The sequence below is a fragment of the Dipodomys merriami genome, unplaced genomic scaffold, assembly GCF_024711535.1.
Source record: "Dipodomys merriami isolate MVZ:Mamm:240054 unplaced genomic scaffold, mDipMer1.0.p SCAF_5, whole genome shotgun sequence".
Classification (NCBI taxonomy): domain Eukaryota; kingdom Metazoa; phylum Chordata; class Mammalia; order Rodentia; family Heteromyidae; genus Dipodomys; species Dipodomys merriami.
The window spans coordinates 12,471,603-12,493,248 of record NW_027206068.1 but is presented as its reverse complement, the minus strand read 5'-3'; the positions used below and the strand labels follow the sequence as shown (position 1 = coordinate 12,493,248).

Here is a 21,646-nt window from a genome sequence, read left to right as displayed (position 1 = left end):
TTTTTTTTTTTTTTTTTGGTTGGTCATGGGGCTTGAACTCTGGGCTTGGGCGCTGTCCCTCAGCTCTTCAGCTCAAGGCGAGCACTCTACCACTTGAGCCACAGTGCCACTTCCAGTTTTCTTGTGGTTTATTGGAGATAAGAGTCTCACAGACTTTCCTGCCCTTGCTGGCTTTGAACCAAGATCCTCAGATGTCAGCCTCCTGAGTAGCTAGGATTACAGGCGTGAGCCACCGGTGCCCGGCTTGCTTTCATTTTTAATAAGACATTTTACAACAAGAAAATCTAGTATTTAATTCTGGGAAACCCCTTTTAAGTAGATTAGCCTTCTATATCATTTGACTCTTGAGTTTATTTTCATGGCTCTAAGAAAGGACTTCTTTAGATCTTTGAAAACTTGAAATAAAGTACAAAGAGCTCTGGAAGTAGAAACACAAGATTGATTAATAGCTCTTTTTATTACATTTTTTTTTGTATTGTTGTATCAAGTTAGTAATTTGCATAGATCTTCAAAAGAATATTTTGTAATCCTTTCTTTGGTTATACTGGGGTGGTGATAGGCTTTCCCCCTGTACTAGTATTTTTTTAAATAAGTTTTTTTATTGTGAAAATACCGTACAGAGGGGTTATAATTACATGAGCAAGGTAATAAGTACATTTCTTATCAAACATTGTTGCCCCCTCCTTTTGTTTTTCCCCTACCATCCTTGCCTTCCTATCTCCACGACTACACTCCCCCCCCCCCCAGTATTTTTTATAAGTTCAACATTGCTTATTAGGACTCTTTCCCAGTTATTGTCTACTTTCCAGTCTCAGTGGTAATGCTTTTCATTTTCTTCCTTTTTTACTTTTTGCAGCTTTATTTATATTGCATTTCTCTATTAAGTAAGTTAAATTGATGTTTTAACCTTCTCAACACACTAAAACTTAGTGTGTGTTGAAGTTCTGTATATTGTTTGGTTCTTATACTCAAGAGTATTAATAGCCTTGATTTTCTTTAACATTTCGCTTCTGAAAGATTTAAGAATAATACTGTAGCATAATAGAGATAACATTTTTATATGAACATGTTTGATACCAGTATTTTCTTCTGTCTAGAAGAAAATTGAGAAATAATTTCAAATGCATTTAACAGTATTTCAAAAATATTTTACAGTTCATTCTGTTAAAATTTTAAGGGCTAGGGATATAGCTCAGTGGTAGGTAGAATACCTGCTTAGTGTATATATCATGTAGAGAGGGTTCAAGCCCAGAACTGTAGCTTAGTGATAGAATGCTTGCCTAGTTTACACAAGGCAATGGAATCAACTTTCAGCCCTTGTAAAAAAGTTTAACTGTTTTGTCTGTTCTTTTGTGTATAATTTTTTATTTAGGAACAACATGATGCAGACAAGGAGATCATTTTAAATACATATAGTCAAGTATTACAGAAGATCTATTTAGAGGAAAGGCTCATTGTCACACTACAGTCCAAGTATAAGGACAGCGTTGAGGTTGGATTTTGCTTTCTCTTACTGGTTTTTTCCATCAATATTTAAAAATTTTAATGCTTACATTTTTGTTAATTTATAATACTGAATTTAATACCACTGAGTTTAATACTCAGTATGTTAGTAAATTGTTTATTGCTAGCTGGCATATAATTGAATTTTTAGTAAGACTGGTGATTTTTGTTCATATATTTTAGGTAAAAATCTTTGTTTTACTTTTGTATTTGGAAACATCTTTTTTTCATCATTTTTTTCTATCTGAACAAATTTACTGAAGGATTTACTCCATGTAAAATTAAAAAAAACCTAGTTTCAGAGACAGTTTCACAGTATTTCCTTTTTGAGTGGATATACACAGCCACACATAAATAATGTGCATTATATTTGCTATATAAGTTATTTTGAAAACATCTCCTTCCTTAATTGTACATGATGAATATTTTCCCATGTGATGAACAGTTCTTCTGTATTATCATTTTGAATAAATAAGTGATCGTTCCTGTGCAGCTCTTTAACATTAACCATGCACATATATGGAACATTGAAGTTACTTCTAATTTTTTTCTATCATGAATAACACTCTACACCATCTTTGTAGGTGTGTAACTTCTGTGATCCCTAAAATTGTTATGTTCAAGGTAAAAAGAATGAATATTATTTAAGCTTTATAATACTATCATACCATTTTTGGAAAGGATTATGTCAATTTATATCATGATTAGAAATTCCAGTTTGCATTCATATTAGCAGTGTGTATCTCACTGTATATCTCTTTCTGCATATGTAAATAAAATTGAGATTCTGTCAATACTGTAAATGTTTCCCTGTGTATGTACCATTACCTTTTTGAAAATTGAAGTTTTTATTTATTTTATTTTATTTTTTAGCATTTCAGTTTAAATTCAGGTAGTCAAGTATTAGTGGAGAAATAAAGTAGTAAATGTTGTTGTCTAATATGTTTGAAAATTTTGTAACTTTCTTTCACTTAGTTTAAAAGTCAGATTATTGAATGTTTAAATAAGAAACCCAGTGTGGATCACTTGCTGTCCATTAAGAAAATGCTGAAAAGCTTGAAAGCTCAACTGAGATGGAAACTGGTGGAAAAGAATAATTTGGAAGAAGTAAGGAAGCAAGTAACTTCTTACTGAAGTCTATTCGTAGCTCACACTACTTGAGCGTGAAAGTCATATGTAATATGAGTATAAAATAAGAGTTATTACAGTCACATTGTGCTTTTTGTATTTTACCTTTTTTGCACATTGAAGTAAGATTCAGACTACATTAGTAGTGTAAACATTTTAAATTGATGTTGTGATTTTTAGTAATATTAATATTTTGGTATAATTTTGTAAGCTTTTAAAATTGTTATTGTAAAGGTGATATACAGGGAGTTACAGTTACATGTCAGACAATGAGTAAATTTCTTTTTGAACAGTGTCACCCCGATCCCTTGCTTTCTCCCAGTTTTTCCCTCCTGTTCCCCCTCCCCCCCGCCAAGTTGTATAGTTCATTTTCAGCATAGTGTCTGGTGAGTAGTACTGCTGTATTTGTTCACCCTTTATCCCATCATTTCTGTGCTCCCCCTTACACTTCCCTAACAAATAAACTTACAAACAAGACAAAAGGTACAAAAAACAGAAACAGTAACAAAAAAGACAAAACCCTTCTTGTTTCCATTTCTTTAGTTTTTAAAAAAGTTTATTGTAAAGATGCTGTACAGAGGGGTTACATTTATATGAGAAAGGTAATGAGTACATATTGTTTCCATTTCTTGAGTTCATTTTGATAACTATTTTATATGGTAATGTGCACATAGCTATTATGACTTTGTGATAGTCTCTTAAGACTATTATACTTTGGTCTTACTGTGTGAATGCCTAGAGTCCTGTATAATTTATTGTGCCCAAGTATAATTTTTGTCTTTCACCAATCAGTGTGTTGATGTATAGATTTATAGGTACATTCTAGTTATGACAAATGAGGGAAACTGTGCAACCTGTTTCTTTGGGTCTGAATTACTTTGTAAGCTTTTGGTTTGAACTGTTAGAATGTCTGTAAAACAAAGCTACTGTTCTGTTATAAAGTCTTTTAAGAGTTTGTTGTTGTTCTGGTTCAAGACCAGGATTCAAAATCTTGGTCTGATGCTCTTACTCACTGACTGACATGTTATCCCCAAAGCCACAAGTCCAACCCCTTTACATTTTTTCCTTTGAAATTGGCAGTACTGGGAAATTCAAGAAGTGCTAGAGTACCTTGCAGTTCTTACATGCTAGATATTGAAGTATACACAGAAATTACCCAGAATGAGTTATTGTAGAAATTGCTTTAATTGTTAAAGGAAAACTTGTTTTTAGTTTGCCTTAATAAGCTTGTAAATAGTACTTTTTCTTTCTTATAAAGTCTGATGACCATGATGGATCTGAAATTGAGAAAATAAAACAAGAAATTACTCAGTTACGTTATAGTGTCTTTCAGGAAATTTATCGTGAGAGGGAAGAGTATGTAAGTATTTGACTTTTTAAAAAATTTAAATTAGATTTTAGTCTAGAAATTGAATTTAAATAAAATGGACTATAATCATAGGCAATAGGTATTACCTTTGAATAGTAATATTTATGTGAATTTAGAAATTTCTTATGATGTAATAGTGATTATTGTATAAGTGTAGAATTCATAGTAAATTGTTAAGAAAAAATACATTACTTTTGAATCAGAATCCTCAGAACTCAGTCTCCTGAGTATTATAGCATTATAGTATTATAGCATGACGCACTGGAATTGTTAGTGGCTAACATAGATTCAAGGTGAGTCTTGGTTTTTGAGTAATATTTTTTGAAGTAGAAGTTAAAATCAATAGTTCATCTTTTTACATCATAACAAGGTAGATCCTGCTAATATATTCAACATGTCACAACTGAATATATACAGTTTTTTTTTCTGGGGTCCGGTCGTGGGGCCTGAACTCTGGGCCTGGGCGCTGTCCCTCAGCTCTTCAGCTCAAGGCTAGCACTCTACCACTTGAGCCATAGCACCACTTCCGGCTTTTTTTTCTTTTTGCTTATGTGATGCTGAGGAATCGAACCCAGGGCCTCAGGCATGCAAGGCAAGCGCTCTACCACTGAGCCACCTTCCCAGCCCCTGAATATATACAGTTTTAAAAATTACATTTTAAAACTGCATGTCTACAATAAAAAATTACATTTTTAATTTTAGGAGATGCTGAGTAACTTGGCACAGAAATGGCTCCCTGAGCTTCCTCTACTTCACCCTGAAATAGAATTACTAAAATACATGGTAAGCTTTGTTTTCCATGTGGATTAGATTATGCAGAGAATGTAGAAAAGTAATGATGAATGATGTTCAGATTGCATGTCAGTGTGAAATTTATAGTATCATTTTCAGAAAAAATTTCCGGGTGAAATTTTCAAAAGTATTATCAGAGTCTTTACTCGAAGTTGTCTTAAAATAATTTCATGTTAAAAAATTCTCTTGTCATCATGCACAATATTGATGATATTTATTTGAATTAATGATTTTTTCTTTTGAGATGATTAACCAAAATTTAATTGTTCCAAGAGTTACTATAAAGAGAGGATACCTATAGCCATGAAGAATCTAAACACAATGTGTCTTTAAAGTAGACTGGGAAAATATTTGACAGGAGTAGTCTATTGTGGAAAGGTTGAGGTTGGTATTTTCTAGGCAGGCAGGATTCAAAATCCTGTCATTCAGTTAGCATATTATTGAGGATCCGTCTGGAGCAGTACTGGTAAACTCTGGCTCTCAGGGAAGAATCTGTTACCTCTGCATTTTATTTTGCTGGTAGAGATAAGGAACTAGATAAGAGAGAACTGTCCCTCTGGTATCTATGAAGCATTGGTTCTAGGTGGTTCCTTACCCATTATGTACCAAAATCCAAGATGCTTAAGTTTCTTATTTAAAATAGCTTAATATTTGCAAAAAAAACCTGTGTATATCTTCCTGTATACTTTCAGCTCACTTCTAGATTGAATATAATATCTAGTATATAAATGTTATGTAAATAGTTGCTACATAGTATTATTTGGCAAATAGTGGCAAAGATCTACATAACAGTTATAGATGGAAGTTTTTGAATATTTTCAGTTCCTATTTGGTTGAATCCATGGGTACAAAATTCACAGTCATCTTTATTTGTTAGGATTTTCATTAAGTTAATGATAATATCTTAAATATAATACAGGAAAGAATGCTGTGTAAACAAACTTAAAAAATTAACATAGATGCTATTAGATGGTATGGACATCATCAACTGGTTTTAGTAAACGTGAGATTTTTCATTTAAACATTAGGATTCCCTAGAAGCATGTCTGATTAATCTGTTATCTCTGATCACTTTTGGAATTATAACAATCATTAACTCTATGAAAGTTACATTGTGGGTGAGGGGAGTTCAAGAGTTTGAAACTAGAAAAATAGACTTACTTAATTAATATATTGCCAATCCTGGGGCTTGAAGTCAGGGCCTAGGGACTGTTCTTGAGCTTTTTTTTGTTCAAGGTTACCACTTGAGCCACAGCTTCACTTTGGCTTTTTTGGTAGTCATTAATGGAGATAAGAGTCTCACGGATATTCCTGCCAAGGCTGGCTTCAAACTGTGATCCTTAGCTCTCAGCCTCCTGAGTAGCTAGGAATATCTGGCACATGGCAACATTTTTATTTTACTTTTTCAATAGATTGATGATGTCCATACCACCTAATAGCATTTATGTTGATGTTTTAAAATTAGTAGGATTAAAAACCTGAAACTGTAATAAAAATATGTACCTAGGACTCTGGTGGTCTTCTTACTACAAGCTTGGAACGAGATCTTCTTGATGGTGAGCCCATGAAGGTACTTAGTAGCAAGCGTCCTGTGGTATGCTCTGAAGTTAATGGGAAGCCAGTTCTTTTAAAGGTAACTATACATTATGACTTGGGGGAGAGTTACTTTTTATGAAAGAATATATTGTTTGTTTTATAAAGTAGATTGTTGATTAGAATGATGACTGTAGTAGAAGAAAATTTGACTTTCAAATTTCTACCATTTCCCTAAGTAGTACTTATCTTAAATAGGATTTACCTGCCCCCCCTTTTTTTGTGAACTAAATATATCCAATAGCCTTTTTTTTTTTAATTTTTTTTATTGTAGAGATACTGTACAGAGGGTTACAGTTACATGAGTGAGGTAATGAGTACACTTCCACTTCCTCTTGAACATTGTTACCCCCTCCATTGTTTTCCCCCTACCATCCCCTCCCTCCCTCCCTTCCCCAAGGTTCTTTTTTTTTTTTTTTTTTGATCGTGATTAAGTGATTACTTAATTTCCGGAAATTCACAGTATTGTGGAATAATGATGCTCATTTAAAGTCACAAGTTCATTCTAACTTTCCTGGAGCAAATTGTCTATCACAGTCTGTAATATATAACGGTGCTCATATGTTATATACCATATATGTGATCAGCAGCATGGGGATATTTAGTAGTGGTTCAACCAGATGAGTGGGAGTTCTTTGTTTCTTAAGTCCTGTTAGTTTTGTCATATCACCTAACATTTTGGATTCATCATCCACTTATCAGGGAGACCATGTACTGTTTGTCTCTTCGTTCTTGGCTTACCTCGCTCAACATGATTCCTTCTAGCTCCATCCATTTCCCTGCAAATGCCATTATTTTGTCATTTCTAATGGCTGCATAATATTCCATTGTGTATAGATACCACAATTTTTGGATCCATTCATCTGTGGTGGGGCATCTAGGTTGTTTCCATATCCTAGCTATTGCGAACAGTGCTGCAATAAACATGGAGGTGCACGTGTCCTTGTATATTGGTTCCTGTTGTTCAGGGTAGATGCCTAGAAGTGGTATGACTGGGTCGTAAGGGAGGTCAATCTTTAGCTTTCTAAGGACCCTCCAGACTGCTTTCCAAAGTGGTTGTATGAGTGTACATTCCCACCAGCAGTGTAATAGCGTTCCTCGTTCTCCACATCCCCTTCAGCATTTGTCGTTGGCTGATTTGTGGATGTGGGACATTCTGACTGGGGTAAGGTGGTATCTCAGGGTTGTCTTTATTTGCATTTCCTTCACCACCAGGGATGATGAACATTTCCTCATGTGTTTCTTTGCCATTTTTATTTCTTCATTTGAGAAGTCCCTCTTTAGTTCCCTTGCCCATTTAGTAATTGGTTTGTTGGGTTTGGGAGGGATTAGTTTCTAATAGCCTTTTAAAGTTCTTGCTATTTTTAGAAAAATAAAATTCTTGGAAGTATTTGCTGTGTTGACAGAATAGTCTTCTGTTTATTTCTTCCATGATTTGAGATGGTGTTAGTTATCATAATAGGATATTGAAATTGTACTTGCCCTGTACTCTAAAATGTATATGAGATACAGGTAAAATTGTTTCTTTTCTAACTTAACAATGTTCAAAGCAAATAAAAAGATCTAAAATTGAATGAAATGTAACATATAAAAATTACTTCTTGTGCTTAAGCTGGATTAATGTATAATTCAAGTAGAAATTTTAATTTTGCAGTTACCAGTGCTTTTTTTTTTTTTTTTTTTTGATACAAGGGCTTTTCTGTGGATGTTGATACAGAAGTTAAGGTGATTCAGAGAGCAGCCAGTTACTACAAAGCTTGTAAAGAAACTAGAGAGGAGTCTGGGTTACTGCCATTGATATTCCTGTTTTTGTGTAAGGTAAAATTCTTTTTTTTAATAAGTTATTTTTTTATTTGTGAAAATACCATAACAGAGGGGTTACAATTACATGAGCAAGGTAATGAGTACATTTCTTATCAAGCATTGTTGCCCCCTCCTTTGTTTTTCCCCTACCATCCCTGCTCTCCTATCTCCACAATTGCGCTCCTCCCCCAAAGTTGTAAAGTTCGTTTTTCGACATAGCATCTTGTACATCTCATTGTTGCAATGGGTCCACGTGTATCCCTGTTTAAACAATTTGTTTATTCTCTTGCAGAAGAAAATTTATTTAAAATGAGTTTGGGCTCCAGGATTTAGAATAGTAGTTCACTCCTTTTAATAAGAATCCAAAGTTACTTTATAGAATGAGTGCATACCACAAATAGGTTCAATTTTACATTTTCATCACATTCTGTTTTGCTTCTTAGTCTGATCCAATGGCTTATCTGATGGTTCCATATTATCCTAAGGCAAACCTGAGTGCAGTTCAAGCCAGTAGGCCTTTAACTTCAGAAGTAAGTAGAAACATTATTTTCATAGATATATTAGGTGAGACAATATCACATAATATTTATTTAGGTCATACTAGATGCTATTTTGTATAGTTTTGTCTTGGGTTATTTTTGTCATGAAGCTCTGTGATGTGAGTTATCCTATTAAGCAAATGAGAAAAATAAGGCTTAGAGAGATTGAGTGTCTTATAGGGTCTTTCAAAAAGAGGTAGAATTGGGACTAGAAATCACTTTTTTCTGGTTCCAAAGTCCAAGCTAATCACCATTACAGATTTTTAAGTAGCAGCCTTAATTTTTATCACTGCAAGTTTAGAATTTGTAACAATAATAAAGGAGGCCTGGCTTCTTCCAACCTAGTACCACTATTCAGTCTCTTCTTGGCTGTTGCTTCCATGATTATTATGTATAATTTGTGTGTGTGTATGTATGTACCAGCCATGTTTACCAGTTATACAATGAAAGCTTCAGCTACTGTGAGTTCTGTTGCTTTTTGTTTTGTTTCTTTGGTAGTACCAGGGTTTGAACTCAAGGATTCATGCTTGCTGGGCTTATATGCTTTACTGATAGTCTTTTGCTAGAGCCACTCCAGCCCAGTTTTTTGCTAGTTATTTTTGAGTCAGGCTCTCATATGATTTTTTGGCCAGGCTAACTTCAATTCAAACTTTTAGATCTCAGCATTGTGTGTAGGTAGAATAATAGGTATTAGCTACAAGCTCCTGGACTTATGCAATACTTTTAGTAAAGATTCATTTGAAAGAAACTTACTCAGTTATGGAACAGTCTTTTAAATGAGAATAGATTTATGTATTAAAAGAATCTGCCTATTTTGTATCCTATTTTGTTTCTACTAAAGGAAGCTTTAAAAGTCATGAAAGGTGTTGCCCAGGGCCTGCATACATTACACAAGGCTGGCATAATTCATGGATCACTTCATCAGAACAATGTATTTGCTTTAAATCGTGAACAAGGAATTGTTGGAGATTTTGACTTCACCAAATCTGTGGTAAAATATCATGGGTTTACAAATACGATATAGATGTTAATTCTAGATATGATGTAATTATTTATCATAGGATCTGTGCTTTTCAGTTGAGATGTGTCATATGCAATAATCTGCTATCAGGTTATAGAACAAGAGTTAAGTTTCTGCATTGTGTATTTTAACCATAGGAGAAATGACACTCAGTGGCTTTGACAAACAATCATTAGGAAATATGTGAATACCTCTCTGATAGTGTCCCTTCTCTTTCATTAAGTTTAAATATATATACTTTGATACTTTTTTTTATTAGTAATGTGAATTTTTAGAAATGGGGGTACCATAGATGTCACAATTTGTAGATAAAGCAAAAACCATATAAAATCAGATTCAAAAAGTACAAGATTATGAGGATCAGTTTCCTCTTCATTTTAATTAATAAAGATATATATATATATTATGTTCAACATGTTGTTTTGAAATACTTAATTTTTATGTGTAAAAATGACTAAACAATTCTCATTTTAAAAATAGCTGTATTGACTGAGTGCTGGTTGGTCATGCCTGTAATTCTAGCTACTTAGGGGCTGAGATAGGGAGAGTGAGGTCCTAAGCCAACGGAGGCCAAAAAGTTTGTGAGGCTCCATCTTCAAAATAACCAAGAAAAAGCTGGGCTGGAGTAGTGGCTCAAGTGGTTAAATGCCAGCCTAGCCTTGAGTTCAAACCCCAGTACCACAGAAAGCTTTATTGAAGTATAATTCATGTAGCAGAAATTATACAATTCAGTAGTAGTTTTTAGTTGATTCATAAAGTTCTCTAATGGTCACCACTGTCTAATTCTAGGATATGTTTCATCATTCCCCAAAAGTCATTCTCCATTTCTTCCTTCATGCAGCCCTAGAGATCACTAATAAATTTTTTTTTTTTTTGGTCCAGTTGTGGGGCCTGAACTCTGGGCCTGGGCGCTGTCCCTCAGCTCTTCAGCTCAAGGCTAGCATTCTACCACTTGAGCCACAGCGCCACTTCCGGCTTTTTTCTTTTTGCTTATGTGGTGCTGAGGAATCGAACCCAGGGCCTCATGCATGCAAGGCAAGCGCTCTACCACTGAGCCACCTTCCCAGCCCTCACTAATAAATTTACCTATTCTGGATATCTCATATAAATGAAATCATGAAATCCATGTTAGCTGGGTGCTGGTGGCTCATGCCTATAATTCTAACTACTTAGGAGGCTGAGATCTGAGGATAGTGATTCAGAGCCAGCCCGGGCAGAAAAGTCCTTCAGATTCTTTATTTCCAATAAACTACTCAGAAGAAGCTCTTGAGATGTGGTTTAAGAGGTAGAGTGATAGCAAAAGAAGCTGAAGATAGTGCCCCAGCCCTGAGTTCAAGCCCAAGGACTGGAAAAAAAGAAAAGAAGAAAAAGGTTTTCCATGCTGTAGAACATATTGTCAACATTTCTTTTTAAGACCAAATACATTATTTCATCATCTATGCCATAGTTTGTTGATACATTAATCAGTTGATTGACACTTGGGTTTATAGGTTTTGGTTATGAGTAATGTTGACATGACCATTGGTTCTTGGGTAGACATGTTTTAATTTCATTTTTTTCTTTCAGTGGTACTGGTCTTTGAACTAAGGACCTCAAGCTTGATAGGAAAACATTCCCACTATCTTAGCTTTGTTTTGTTTTTATTTTTTAATTTAAAAAATTTTTTTTTATGAGTAGGGTCCACATTTTTACCTGGAGCTAGTCTTGAACTGTGGTTCTCCTGTTTATGTTTCTCATGTAGCTGGGACTGTAATCATGCACCATCATCTCTTTATTGATTGATATGGTGTTACCCTAACTTTTTTGACCAAGGTTATTTCAATTTAATGTAATAAAAGTCTTCTGTTAATTTTGAGTTTTAGGAACAATTTAGTAGAGCAAAATACAATTAAAAATTTAATTTTTGAAAAGTTTATTACAATCAGAATACTTCCTGTTACCTCCAAATTATTTATATTTTTTTTATAGTGTCAGAGAGCCTCAGTGAACATGATGGTTGGTGGATTGAGTTTGATGTCACCTGAATTGAAGATGGGAAAGGCTCCTTCCCCAAGTTCAGACTTATATGCTTATGGCTGCCTTTTATTATGGGTATGTTACCTTTTGAAATATATATTTCGAAAAATCGATTTCATTATGCAAAGTGATGATTATATAGTGATTCTTCTTAACATTATTTTGGATAAAGTGCAATAATTTACTGTATTTTCAGTATTTTAGTATATTATTATAGCTATTGATACCTTTCCTTATACCTTCTGTTACTTAATACCTGAGTATTGTGTTATCTTAGTTTTTTTAAAAGTTGAGATTTATAGTGAAGATGATTTTGTTCTATAATTTAGAAAATTTTCATACATTTATGGAAAATAATCTGGTTTCTAGTGTAGATCAATTAGTTATTTGTTACCTGTGATTTATGAGGGATTAAATAACAAGGGAAGTATATGTGTTCTTCTAGTCGACATAGCAGTGAAGATTCTAGTCTAGGGATCAGCAGACATTTTATATAAAGGGCCAGCTGGTAAATGTTTCAGGCTTTCTGGGCAATAAGTTCTGTGTTGTGGGAATCCTGCTGTTTTAGCACAAAAGCAGCCATAATATATTTATCAAATGTCATTTTCAAATATTTTCCCTGTATTGAAGCATTTTTTTCATTTTCTGCACATGCGTTTTGCCATGCAGAAGGTTTTATTTATTTATTTTTATTTTTTGGCCGGTCATGGGGCTTGAACTCTGTGGCTTGGGTGCTGTCCTTGCGTTCTTCATCTCAAGGCGAGCACTCTACCGCTTGAGCCACAGCACCACTTCCAGTTTTCTAGTGGTTTATTGGAGATAAGAGTCTCACGGCCTTTCCTGCCTGGGCTGGCTTTGAACTGTGGTCCTCAGATGTCAGCCTCCTGAGTAGCTAGGATTACAGGCTTCAGCCACCAGTACCTGGCTAAGCAGAAGGTTTTAATTTGATTATGTTAAGTATTTTTCAAGATTTCAACTGTTTATTTCACGATTTTTCTTCCTTAATTTCTTCACCTGTTTATTTGAATTCTCTTTGAGTTTATTTAACTATTTGTATCTTCTTTGAATTCATTCAGGTGTTTATCCATGTCTTTAATTTCATTGATGAGTTACTGTTGATCTTTTTTAAAATAATTTTTATTGAGATTAAATGATTATGTAAATTTCATAGTATTGTGTGATAGTGGTACTTAGAGTCACATACACAATTTAAACTTTACAGGGCAAATTGTCATTATCATGGTCTATAATATTTGTGAATTCTATAAGCTTTGATAATACAACTATTTCTTCTACATCAGGTGATAAGGACATTTCTTATCTTTTGCTTAGTGTAAGCTATTTCCTTTTACCCTCTCACTACTTCCGTCCCATTGCTGCCATTGAGTTGCTTAATTCAGTTTCATCAATGTCCAGTATAGCTATTGGACCCCTTCATAGTATTTTCCCCCATTTCCCTCTGATTCTGTGTCCTTCTCCTAGCTTCACTCAGATGGATGTGGGTGTCCCTGCATGCGCGCGCACACACACACACAAACATACACACACACCATATACGAGGTCAAGAACATGAAATCATTTAGAAATTGTACCACAAATTAAGTAGATGTCCTTTGTTTCTTGAGTCCTGTTTACTTTGTCATATCTCCTTGTATTTTGGATTTAACATCCATATATCAGGGAAACCATGTGTCATTTGTCTCTCTGCTCTTGGCTTAGCTCGCTCAAAATGATTTGTTCTAGTTCCATCTATTTCACTGCGAATGCCATTATTTTGTCCTTTCTAATGGCTGCATAATATTCCATTGTATATAGGGACTACAATTTTTAGATCCATTCATCTGTAGTGAGGCATCTGGGTTGTTTCCATATCTTGGCTATTGTGATCAGTGCAGCAATGAACATGTAGGTGCATGATTATTGTTTGTAATTTATCTGCTTCACTGTTCTTCATGTTATTATGGAATTATTGACTTTTGGAGGAGACATGTTGTCTTGTTTTCTTATATTACTTAAGTTCCTATTTTGGGATTTATGCATTTAAATAATGTCATAGGTTCCAATTTCTGCATTTTCCCCCCAATAAATAGTCTTCAGCATTTAGGCATTAGTGGCTGGGTTCAGGTTCTATTTCTCACCACTAGACTGAGTATTTGGCTTAGTAGCCAAGCAATTGCCCACTACTCAGGGAATTGGGTTTGATCCCAAGCACTGTCTAAATCAAGGTCATCCAACTGGAGTCACTTAAAGAGAGTCAGTTTTCTGATTGTGGGGTGCTTTCATTTTAGAAGCTTCCTTTCTTTGTATATGGTGGGTTCTCTTGTGTGCAATCTTTATAATTTGTGGGCAGTTACAGATCTCTATTGTCTCCATATCCTCACTGATTTGTGTCCCCAGTGGCAAGAAGTATCTAAGCCTTGGAGTGATGCCCAGGTGCCTCAGAGAATATAGGAAGCAAACAGAACAGAGTTCTGTACTGACTGGGTTTTTAAATGGAGGACCCTATTTGTTCTGCCTGCTGGTTTTAATGTTCTTAGACTTTGTTTAGCAGTCTACCTCCCTTTGCAGAGAAGGAGACTGGAAGTTTTTGATTCAAGGGTATCTTGGATTGGGCCCACAATTCTAAATGTCAGGAAATAACCACTTGGATGCAAATTCCCAGGGACAGGTCTGGGTGTTCTTAGGCTTTGCTTTGAGTGTGGGGAGGAGGCCATATGGATTTTTTGAATCCCTTGATTCATAGGGTTTGGGTTCATGGTCCTACTCACCCAACAGCCAGTGTATGAAGCTAGGACACAGTCCTGGAGGTACAGGCACAGTGTTTTGTTCCTGTCCTAACATCAGGCAGTGGGACTTGTTGGCTATGGAGGATGATCACCACAGCTCCCTAACTTGGTAGTGCAGTTCTTCACAGGTTGAAATTCTCAGCAGACTATGCCAGAAACTCCCTTTTTCCTTGACCATCTGTGTTGGCCATCTACCCAGACTCTGTGGCAGGGTGTCCCAATATACCCAGAGCTATTAGTATTCATTGTTTTCAGGCTCCTTTAGTATTTCAGTCTCAAATCAAGAGGTCCTTTCTCAAGATGGTACCTTGCCTTTTCTCTCTGAGATAAGGGGAACAACAGAATGTCTTATTTCACCAAAGCTAGACTTGTACACTGGAGTAGTCAGTTTTCACAAATCCTGCTATGGGCTTGTATCTAGTATTAGCAGTCTATCACTAAGGTCATTTGCTTTACCCTGTGATAGCCTCTTCCTTCCTTTCTCTCCTGGAAAGTTGGTGATGGGCTTGGAACTGTTTGACATTTTTCTCTGTGCTTTTCTGCCATTCTCCTACCTCTTGTGATTCTTGATCTATGTAGTTTATATTTCTTGAACACAAATATTGGAATGGGAATTACCTTATTTCCTTACTAATTTCTGAATATTGTTAAAGTCAACATACTATAAACTACAACCACTTTTTCTTATAAAGCAAGGAAGTAATAAAGTATTTGAATTGTCTACATAGGGTTTTTTTTTTTTTGCTAGTCCTGGGACTTGAACTCAAGGCCTGGGCATAGTCCCTGAGCTTCCTTTGCTCAAGGCTAGCACTCTACCACTTGAGGCACAGCACCACTTCCAGCCTTTTCTGTTTATATGACACCGAGGACTAGAAACCAGAGCTTCATGCATGCTAGGCAAGCACTCTGCCACTAAGCCACAGCCATCCCTGCACTTGTTTTTTTTTTTTTTTTGGATTTGGTTGTGGGGTCTGAACTCTGGGCCTAGGCCTGGGCGCTGTCCCTCAGCTCTTCAGCTCAAAGGTAGCGCTCTACCACTTGAGCCACAGCGCCACTTCCGGCTTTTTTTTTTCTTATGTGATGCTGAGGAATCGAACCCAGGGCCTCATGCATGCAAGGCAAGCGCTCTACCACTGAGCCACCTTCCTAGCCCCTGTACTTGGTTTTGATTGACTCTTTAGGGACAACTCATTGGTTGTTCTTGAGTAAGCATTTTTACCTTGCAAGAATTAATGTGTTTTCTGAAATGAGCTCTTCTCTATTCACTACAAGTTACATATTTTTGTATAGGATGAGTAAAAAATTGATACCCTAATCTCTACTCATTCTTATGTTCTTTTACAGCTTTCTGTTCAGAATCAGGAATTTGAGACAAATGAAGATGGAATCCCCAAAGTGGATCAGTTTCATTTGGTATGTGACTTTCTTTTTGTAATTTTTATTTATTTATTTATTTCTGTCGGTTGTGGGGCTTGATCTCTGGGCCTGGGCACTGTCCCTCCATTCTTCAGCTCAAGTCTAGTACTGTACCACTTGAGCCACAGCACCACTTCTGGCTTTTTCTGCTTATGTGGTGCTGAGGAATCAAACCTTGCGCCTCATGCATGTTAAGCAGGCACTCTACCACTGAGGCACCTTCCCAGGTCCGGTATGTGATTTTTTATTTGTTAGTTTGAAGTATGTTGAACTATTAAGCATTAAACTAGAAATGTCCTCTAATTTTGGTAAGAATCTACAATATAATTTAAAGAAGTTTTGGAGAAATTTCAAATTTTTTACTTACAATACTGCCTAATAATTAATCTAAATTATTGGGTTGTATGTTTGTTACAGATTTATATTAATTGGGCTGGGAAGGTGGCTCAGTGGTAGAGTGCTTGCCTTGCATGCATGAGGCCTGGGTTTGATTCCCCAGAATCACATAAACAAACAAACAAAAAAAGCCAGAAGTGGCGCTGTGGCTCAAGTGGTAGAGTACTAGCCTTGAGCTGAAGAGCTGAGGAACAGCACCCAGGCCCAGAGTTCAGGCCCCATGACCGGACCCAAAAAATTTTTTTTATATTAATTATCTAATAATTGAGAAAATAAATTCTTTGTAGTGTGTCTCATGATCTTATTATACTGAAATTTTAATTTTTTTATATAAGTACCTCTTTATATCTTTTCTTTGTAATTCATCTATATCAGATTGCTTTCTGATTCATATATGTATTCAAGCAACGTATTGAGAACCTATTGAACTAGGTTCTAGAAATACAGGATTATAGCACTGAAATAATAATAAATCTAAATAATAATTTAGATATGTGAACAAGTAAAACAAAAGGAGCATGAAAAGCCACTTTCAAGGAAGTGAATTTTTAGATCTTTGTAGAAAATGGGTATCCATTATGATTAGATACTAAAAAATTAAGTGATAACATAATTATCTAGCTCTAGAATTTCCTATGATATTTTGATAGTTTGGATTACAGTGAAAGAATGCAAGATTTTGTTTAAGATAATAGTCTCTTAGTTTACCTGTTTTTTTTTTCCTATAACTACTAAAATCCCATGAATTTTTTTTTTTTTTGTCAGTATTGGGGCTTGAACTCTGGGCCTGGGCGCTGTCCCTCAGCTCTTCAGCTCAAGGCTAGTGCTGTAGCACTTGAGCCACAGTGCCACTCCCGATTTTCTGGTGGTTAATTGGAGATAAGTGTCTCTTCTACTTTCCTGCCTGGGCTGGCTTTGAACCATGATCCTCAGATCTCAGCCTCCTGAGTAGAGCCCGGCTCATCAATTCTTTTTTTTTTAATTCTTTTTTTTTTTTTTTGTGAAAATACTGTACAGAGGGGTTACAATTACATGGGCAAGATAATGAGTACATTTCTTATCAAGCATTGTAGCCTCCTCCTTTGTTTCCCCTTCCCATTCCATTCTCCCCTCACCCCCCCATCCAACCTTCCTCCCCCCCCACCAAAGTTGTAAAATTCGTTTTCAACATAATGTTCAATTAGTTATTGTTTTTGTTTTTAAATTACCTTAGGAAATGTTATAAGTTTTGCCACACTTTTTAGGAAGTTGTAATCACTTGGAGATTATGAAACAGTATTCATTTCCTGGCTTACTATACAAAATGAGATAACAGGGAAGGTTAATGTTAGTTTACAGTGTTAAAAACCTATTATTCAAATTTCTTGTTCCTAGCTGGCATTACCTCAGAGGTGTTACAGTTTTTCCCAAAATGTAGAATCTTTATTCTTTCAGTTTTGATAGGAAAAATTGCTTTCTATAATGTCATCCTGAAATGTGGTGACTTAAAACACCTGTATTATCTTACTCTTTGGTGAGTCAGTAAACTTGGCACAACTTATTTGCATCATCATCTTCAGGGTCTTTTCTAGGGTGCTAGAAAAGTGAGCGTGCTGACCATGCTTTACTGGGACTAGATATGCTTTCAAGCTCACATATTTGTCCATAGATTTCATTTCTTTAAGTTTGGACAGAGAGTGGTCTGTTATATTCTAGTTGTTGGCCAGAAGTTGCCATCTTTTTTGCCACGTTTCCACCATAGCAACTTATTTAGAATGTAATAATGTTCACTAGTTACATTTTTAAAATAATGATGCCACAGAATTGATATTCCATCATTTTGCTATGTTATCTTTGTTAGCACAATACTTTATGTCCAGCATATTCTCTGTGGGGGTGGGGATTCATGAAGATAGCAGTACCATGAGGCTAGGGTCATTTGGAGTAGTCTTAGATGGTTGCCTCCCATAAAGCATGTGTCACCTTTATGCTGGCCACTCTGCTATGTATGTGTAAAATGAAGCTGAATAAGTACCCAGGCCCTGTTTATAGTCCTTGCTTAATGTGAATAACTATGTCACATTATAAGAATACCTGGGTTCCTTTACCTATATTGTGTGATCACATACAGTTAAGCAAGCAAGCCATGATACTATTGTCTGGTCATTATAGTTGTCATACCACAAATGAAGAAGAATATGAATTTATGAAATCTGACAGTTTAAAGAATAAAGGATAATTCACCATTCTCATTCTTCAAAATATGTGCAACACATGTCCCGAGCCTCTGCCCAAATACTTTTAAGTTTAATAGAACACATTTCACTATTGTGTGAAATCAGTTCTTTGAAAGGGATAATATGTATATTTGAAAGTTACAAATTTTAATTTTCAGAAGGAAGCACTACTACAAACCTAATCTCCCACTAGTATGTACCACAGTTACCTAGTTTTGTTCTCTAGTAACACACTAGTTTCAGGCAAATCTTCCCAGAAAAGTCTACATAGATCTATCCTTTAAAAATGAATTATTTCTTTTTATTATGTTTTAAAGAAATTATGGCATTTTTGTGAAGATGGCTATTTTATTGATTGATTGATTGATTGATTGATTGATTGTTGTTCATGAGGCCTGGGTGCTTTCTCTGAGTTCTTTTTGCTTAAGGCTAGCATTCTTCTGCCACTTTGAGCCACAGCTCCATTTCCAGTTTTCTGTTGGTTAATTGGAAATGAGAGTCTCACAGGGACTTTTCTGCCTGGGCTGGCTTTGAACTGCAATTCTCAGATCTTAGCCTTCTGAGAAGCTAGGATTACAGGTGTGAGCCACTGGTACCCAGCCTTACTTATTTTTTTGTACAGAGTTTTCAGTTCCTCAAATCAGTTTATTAATACAGTGCATCTTGATCAATGCCACCCCTTTCATTATCCTTCCCCATCTTTTGCCATCCCTATCCTCAACGTAGATAGTCAAGTACTAAGCTGTTTTGGTTATTACAGCTCTGCAGTAAAGTTTGAGATCTGAATTTCATTTGAATGTATTGTTTTAAGTAAACCAATCATAAATCATTCCTGTGGCATTATATTATTCTTCAGTAGTAAATTTTGAAATTGGGAAATGTGAGTCCATCTAGTTTGTTCTTTTTCAGAATTGTCAGGATTGTTGGTCTATTCTAGTAGGCCTTGAAATTTAATGTGAATTCTATAATTAGCATTTTCTTTAAGATTGACAGTTATGTTCAATCTGTAAGCAATTTTGGGGAGTATTGCCAACTTATTGATGCTTAACCTTTTAACCCATTAACATGAAATGCTTTTCTGTTTAGGTATTTCCTTTAGTATTTTGTGGTTTTTCAGAATATATGCTTTGTTAAATTTTTTCTTAAAAATATATTAATTCTCTAGTAGATTTTTAGTGGATTTGTTAGTGGTTTATTTATGCCGTCTACAAATAGAGAAAACTTCCTTTTCAGTTTGGGGGCTTTTTATTTTTATCTGTCCAAGTGGTTAGAACTTACTGTATATAATTGAATAGTAGTGGCAAGACATACTTGTTTTGTCCTGACTTATTAGGACTAATTAATGAGGATAGCACAGGATACAAGATACCCTATTATGCTGTTAAACTTGCAATGAACAGCCTTAAAATGTAATTATGAAAAGTTACGTCCAAAGGAACATCAAGGGTGTCAGGATGGCCGAGTGACGTAAGGTGCCAGATTCAAGCTCAGCTTCCCAAAGTAACATCTGAAAAAATAGTGAAGGAATAGTTCCTTATTGCTTAAAAAAAAGCTTTTATGGCTATTTTTGCTTATAATTCTTATAAAAGATCAGTATACTTAACTGCTCTAGTTTCAAGAAAAAAAACTTGATTGCACTTTTATTGAAGTCATGTAGTAGTAGAAGGGTTTCTACTAGAAGGATTTTCACTAGAAGTCTACCTACATCAAATTCTCATAGTGTGAAACTCTTGACTAGTACCATGTAAGAAATGGGAAAGTCATAAAATGTCATTTGTTGGAATTTCACTTGTTTTTGAAATATTTCAACTGTGATTTCTCCTTTTTCTTTTATAATTTTTTCTGTGATTCAGTTCTGTTGTTTAATTATTGGAGGCGTCATTTTTCAAAGAAAAGTAAATTGAACTTGGTAGGATACTTAAAAAAATCGAAAGAAAAAATGACGTTTATCATAGTGACTAAAAGTTTCAAATTGTATCATCTTCGTTACAGATTTGTTCTTTTGTTCACTTACTTTAATTTTTTAATACATTTGTTTTTCATTACAGGATGATAATGTCAAGTCTCTCCTCTGTAGCTTGATAAACTTTAGAAGTTCAATGACTTCTGAACAAGTTTTGAATGCTGAATGTTTCTTGCTGCCAAAGGGGAAGTCAATTCCAAACCCAGAAAAAGAGGTGGAATATATTCAATATAAAAAGGAAGACGAATTAAAGATGGAGAACCTAGATAACTATAAAGAAAACAGAAGAGGTAGTGAAGCCAACATTGAGTGATAAATTGCGACTCTTTTGTAGGTAGTATTCCTTTAAAAGCTTGATGAATAGACAAAAAATATGGAAAATGTTCTTGAGCTAGTTGGACTGTGTGTTCAGGTTGCAAAAAATAAAAGTTGGGTCTGTCTAAAGATGGTTCACATGCTGTGAAAAATTTTTTTAATATATATATTTTACTATACAGATATTGTACAGAGGGTTAACCTCTCCAACCGGTCCTCCTCCCACCTAATGTCCCCATTTTAGATTTGCTGTTGTTTCAACCTAGATTATGCATATGAGAGAAAGCATGCAATACTTTTTTTTTTGGGGTCCGGTCGAGGGCCTGAACTCTGGGTCTGGGCGCTGTCCCTCAGCTCTTCAGCTCAAGGCTAGCACTCTACCACTTGAGCCACAGTGCCACTTCCAGCTTTTTTCTTCTGCTTATGTGGTGCTGAGAAATCAAACCCAGGGCCTCATGCATACAAGGCAAGCGCTCTACCACTGAGCCACCTTCCAAGCCCCACAAAGTTTTTTTTTATGACTCTGTCTTATTTTGCTTAACATGATGGTGTCCAGATCCAACCATTTTCCCACAAATGACATAATTCTTCTTTGCAGCTAACAATACTCTATTGTTTATACATCCCACATTGTCTGTATTCATTTGTCCATTGATGAGCACTTAAGCTGAATATTGCTAGAATAAAGATGATGTTCTGGTATCACTTTGGTTCCTTCAGATTTAAACCTAGAACTGGTCAGTAGGATTATATGGGAGTTCTACTTTCAATTATTTGAGGAACCCAAATG

General features: G+C 35.3%; 1 protein-coding gene across 1 annotated transcript in view; it reads left to right on the top strand.

Moving 5' to 3' along the window:
• Stk31 (serine/threonine kinase 31) overlaps window positions 1–21,051 on the top strand; it is a 48,720-nt gene extending 27,669 nt beyond the window's left edge. The window contains exons 14-24 of the mRNA XM_069996084.1: window positions 1,373–1,492; window positions 2,479–2,610; window positions 3,890–3,991; window positions 4,703–4,783; window positions 6,300–6,425; window positions 8,078–8,203; window positions 8,632–8,718; window positions 9,569–9,718; window positions 11,717–11,839; window positions 15,895–15,963; window positions 20,627–21,051. Coding sequence (XP_069852185.1) covers window positions 1,373–1,492; window positions 2,479–2,610; window positions 3,890–3,991; window positions 4,703–4,783; window positions 6,300–6,425; window positions 8,078–8,203; window positions 8,632–8,718; window positions 9,569–9,718; window positions 11,717–11,839; window positions 15,895–15,963; window positions 20,627–20,854 — 1,344 coding nt within the window. The 3' untranslated portion in view covers window positions 20,855–21,051. The remainder of the gene's footprint in view (window positions 1–1,372; window positions 1,493–2,478; window positions 2,611–3,889; window positions 3,992–4,702; window positions 4,784–6,299; window positions 6,426–8,077; window positions 8,204–8,631; window positions 8,719–9,568; window positions 9,719–11,716; window positions 11,840–15,894; window positions 15,964–20,626) is intronic.
• Window positions 21,052–21,646: the final 595 nt, after the last annotated feature.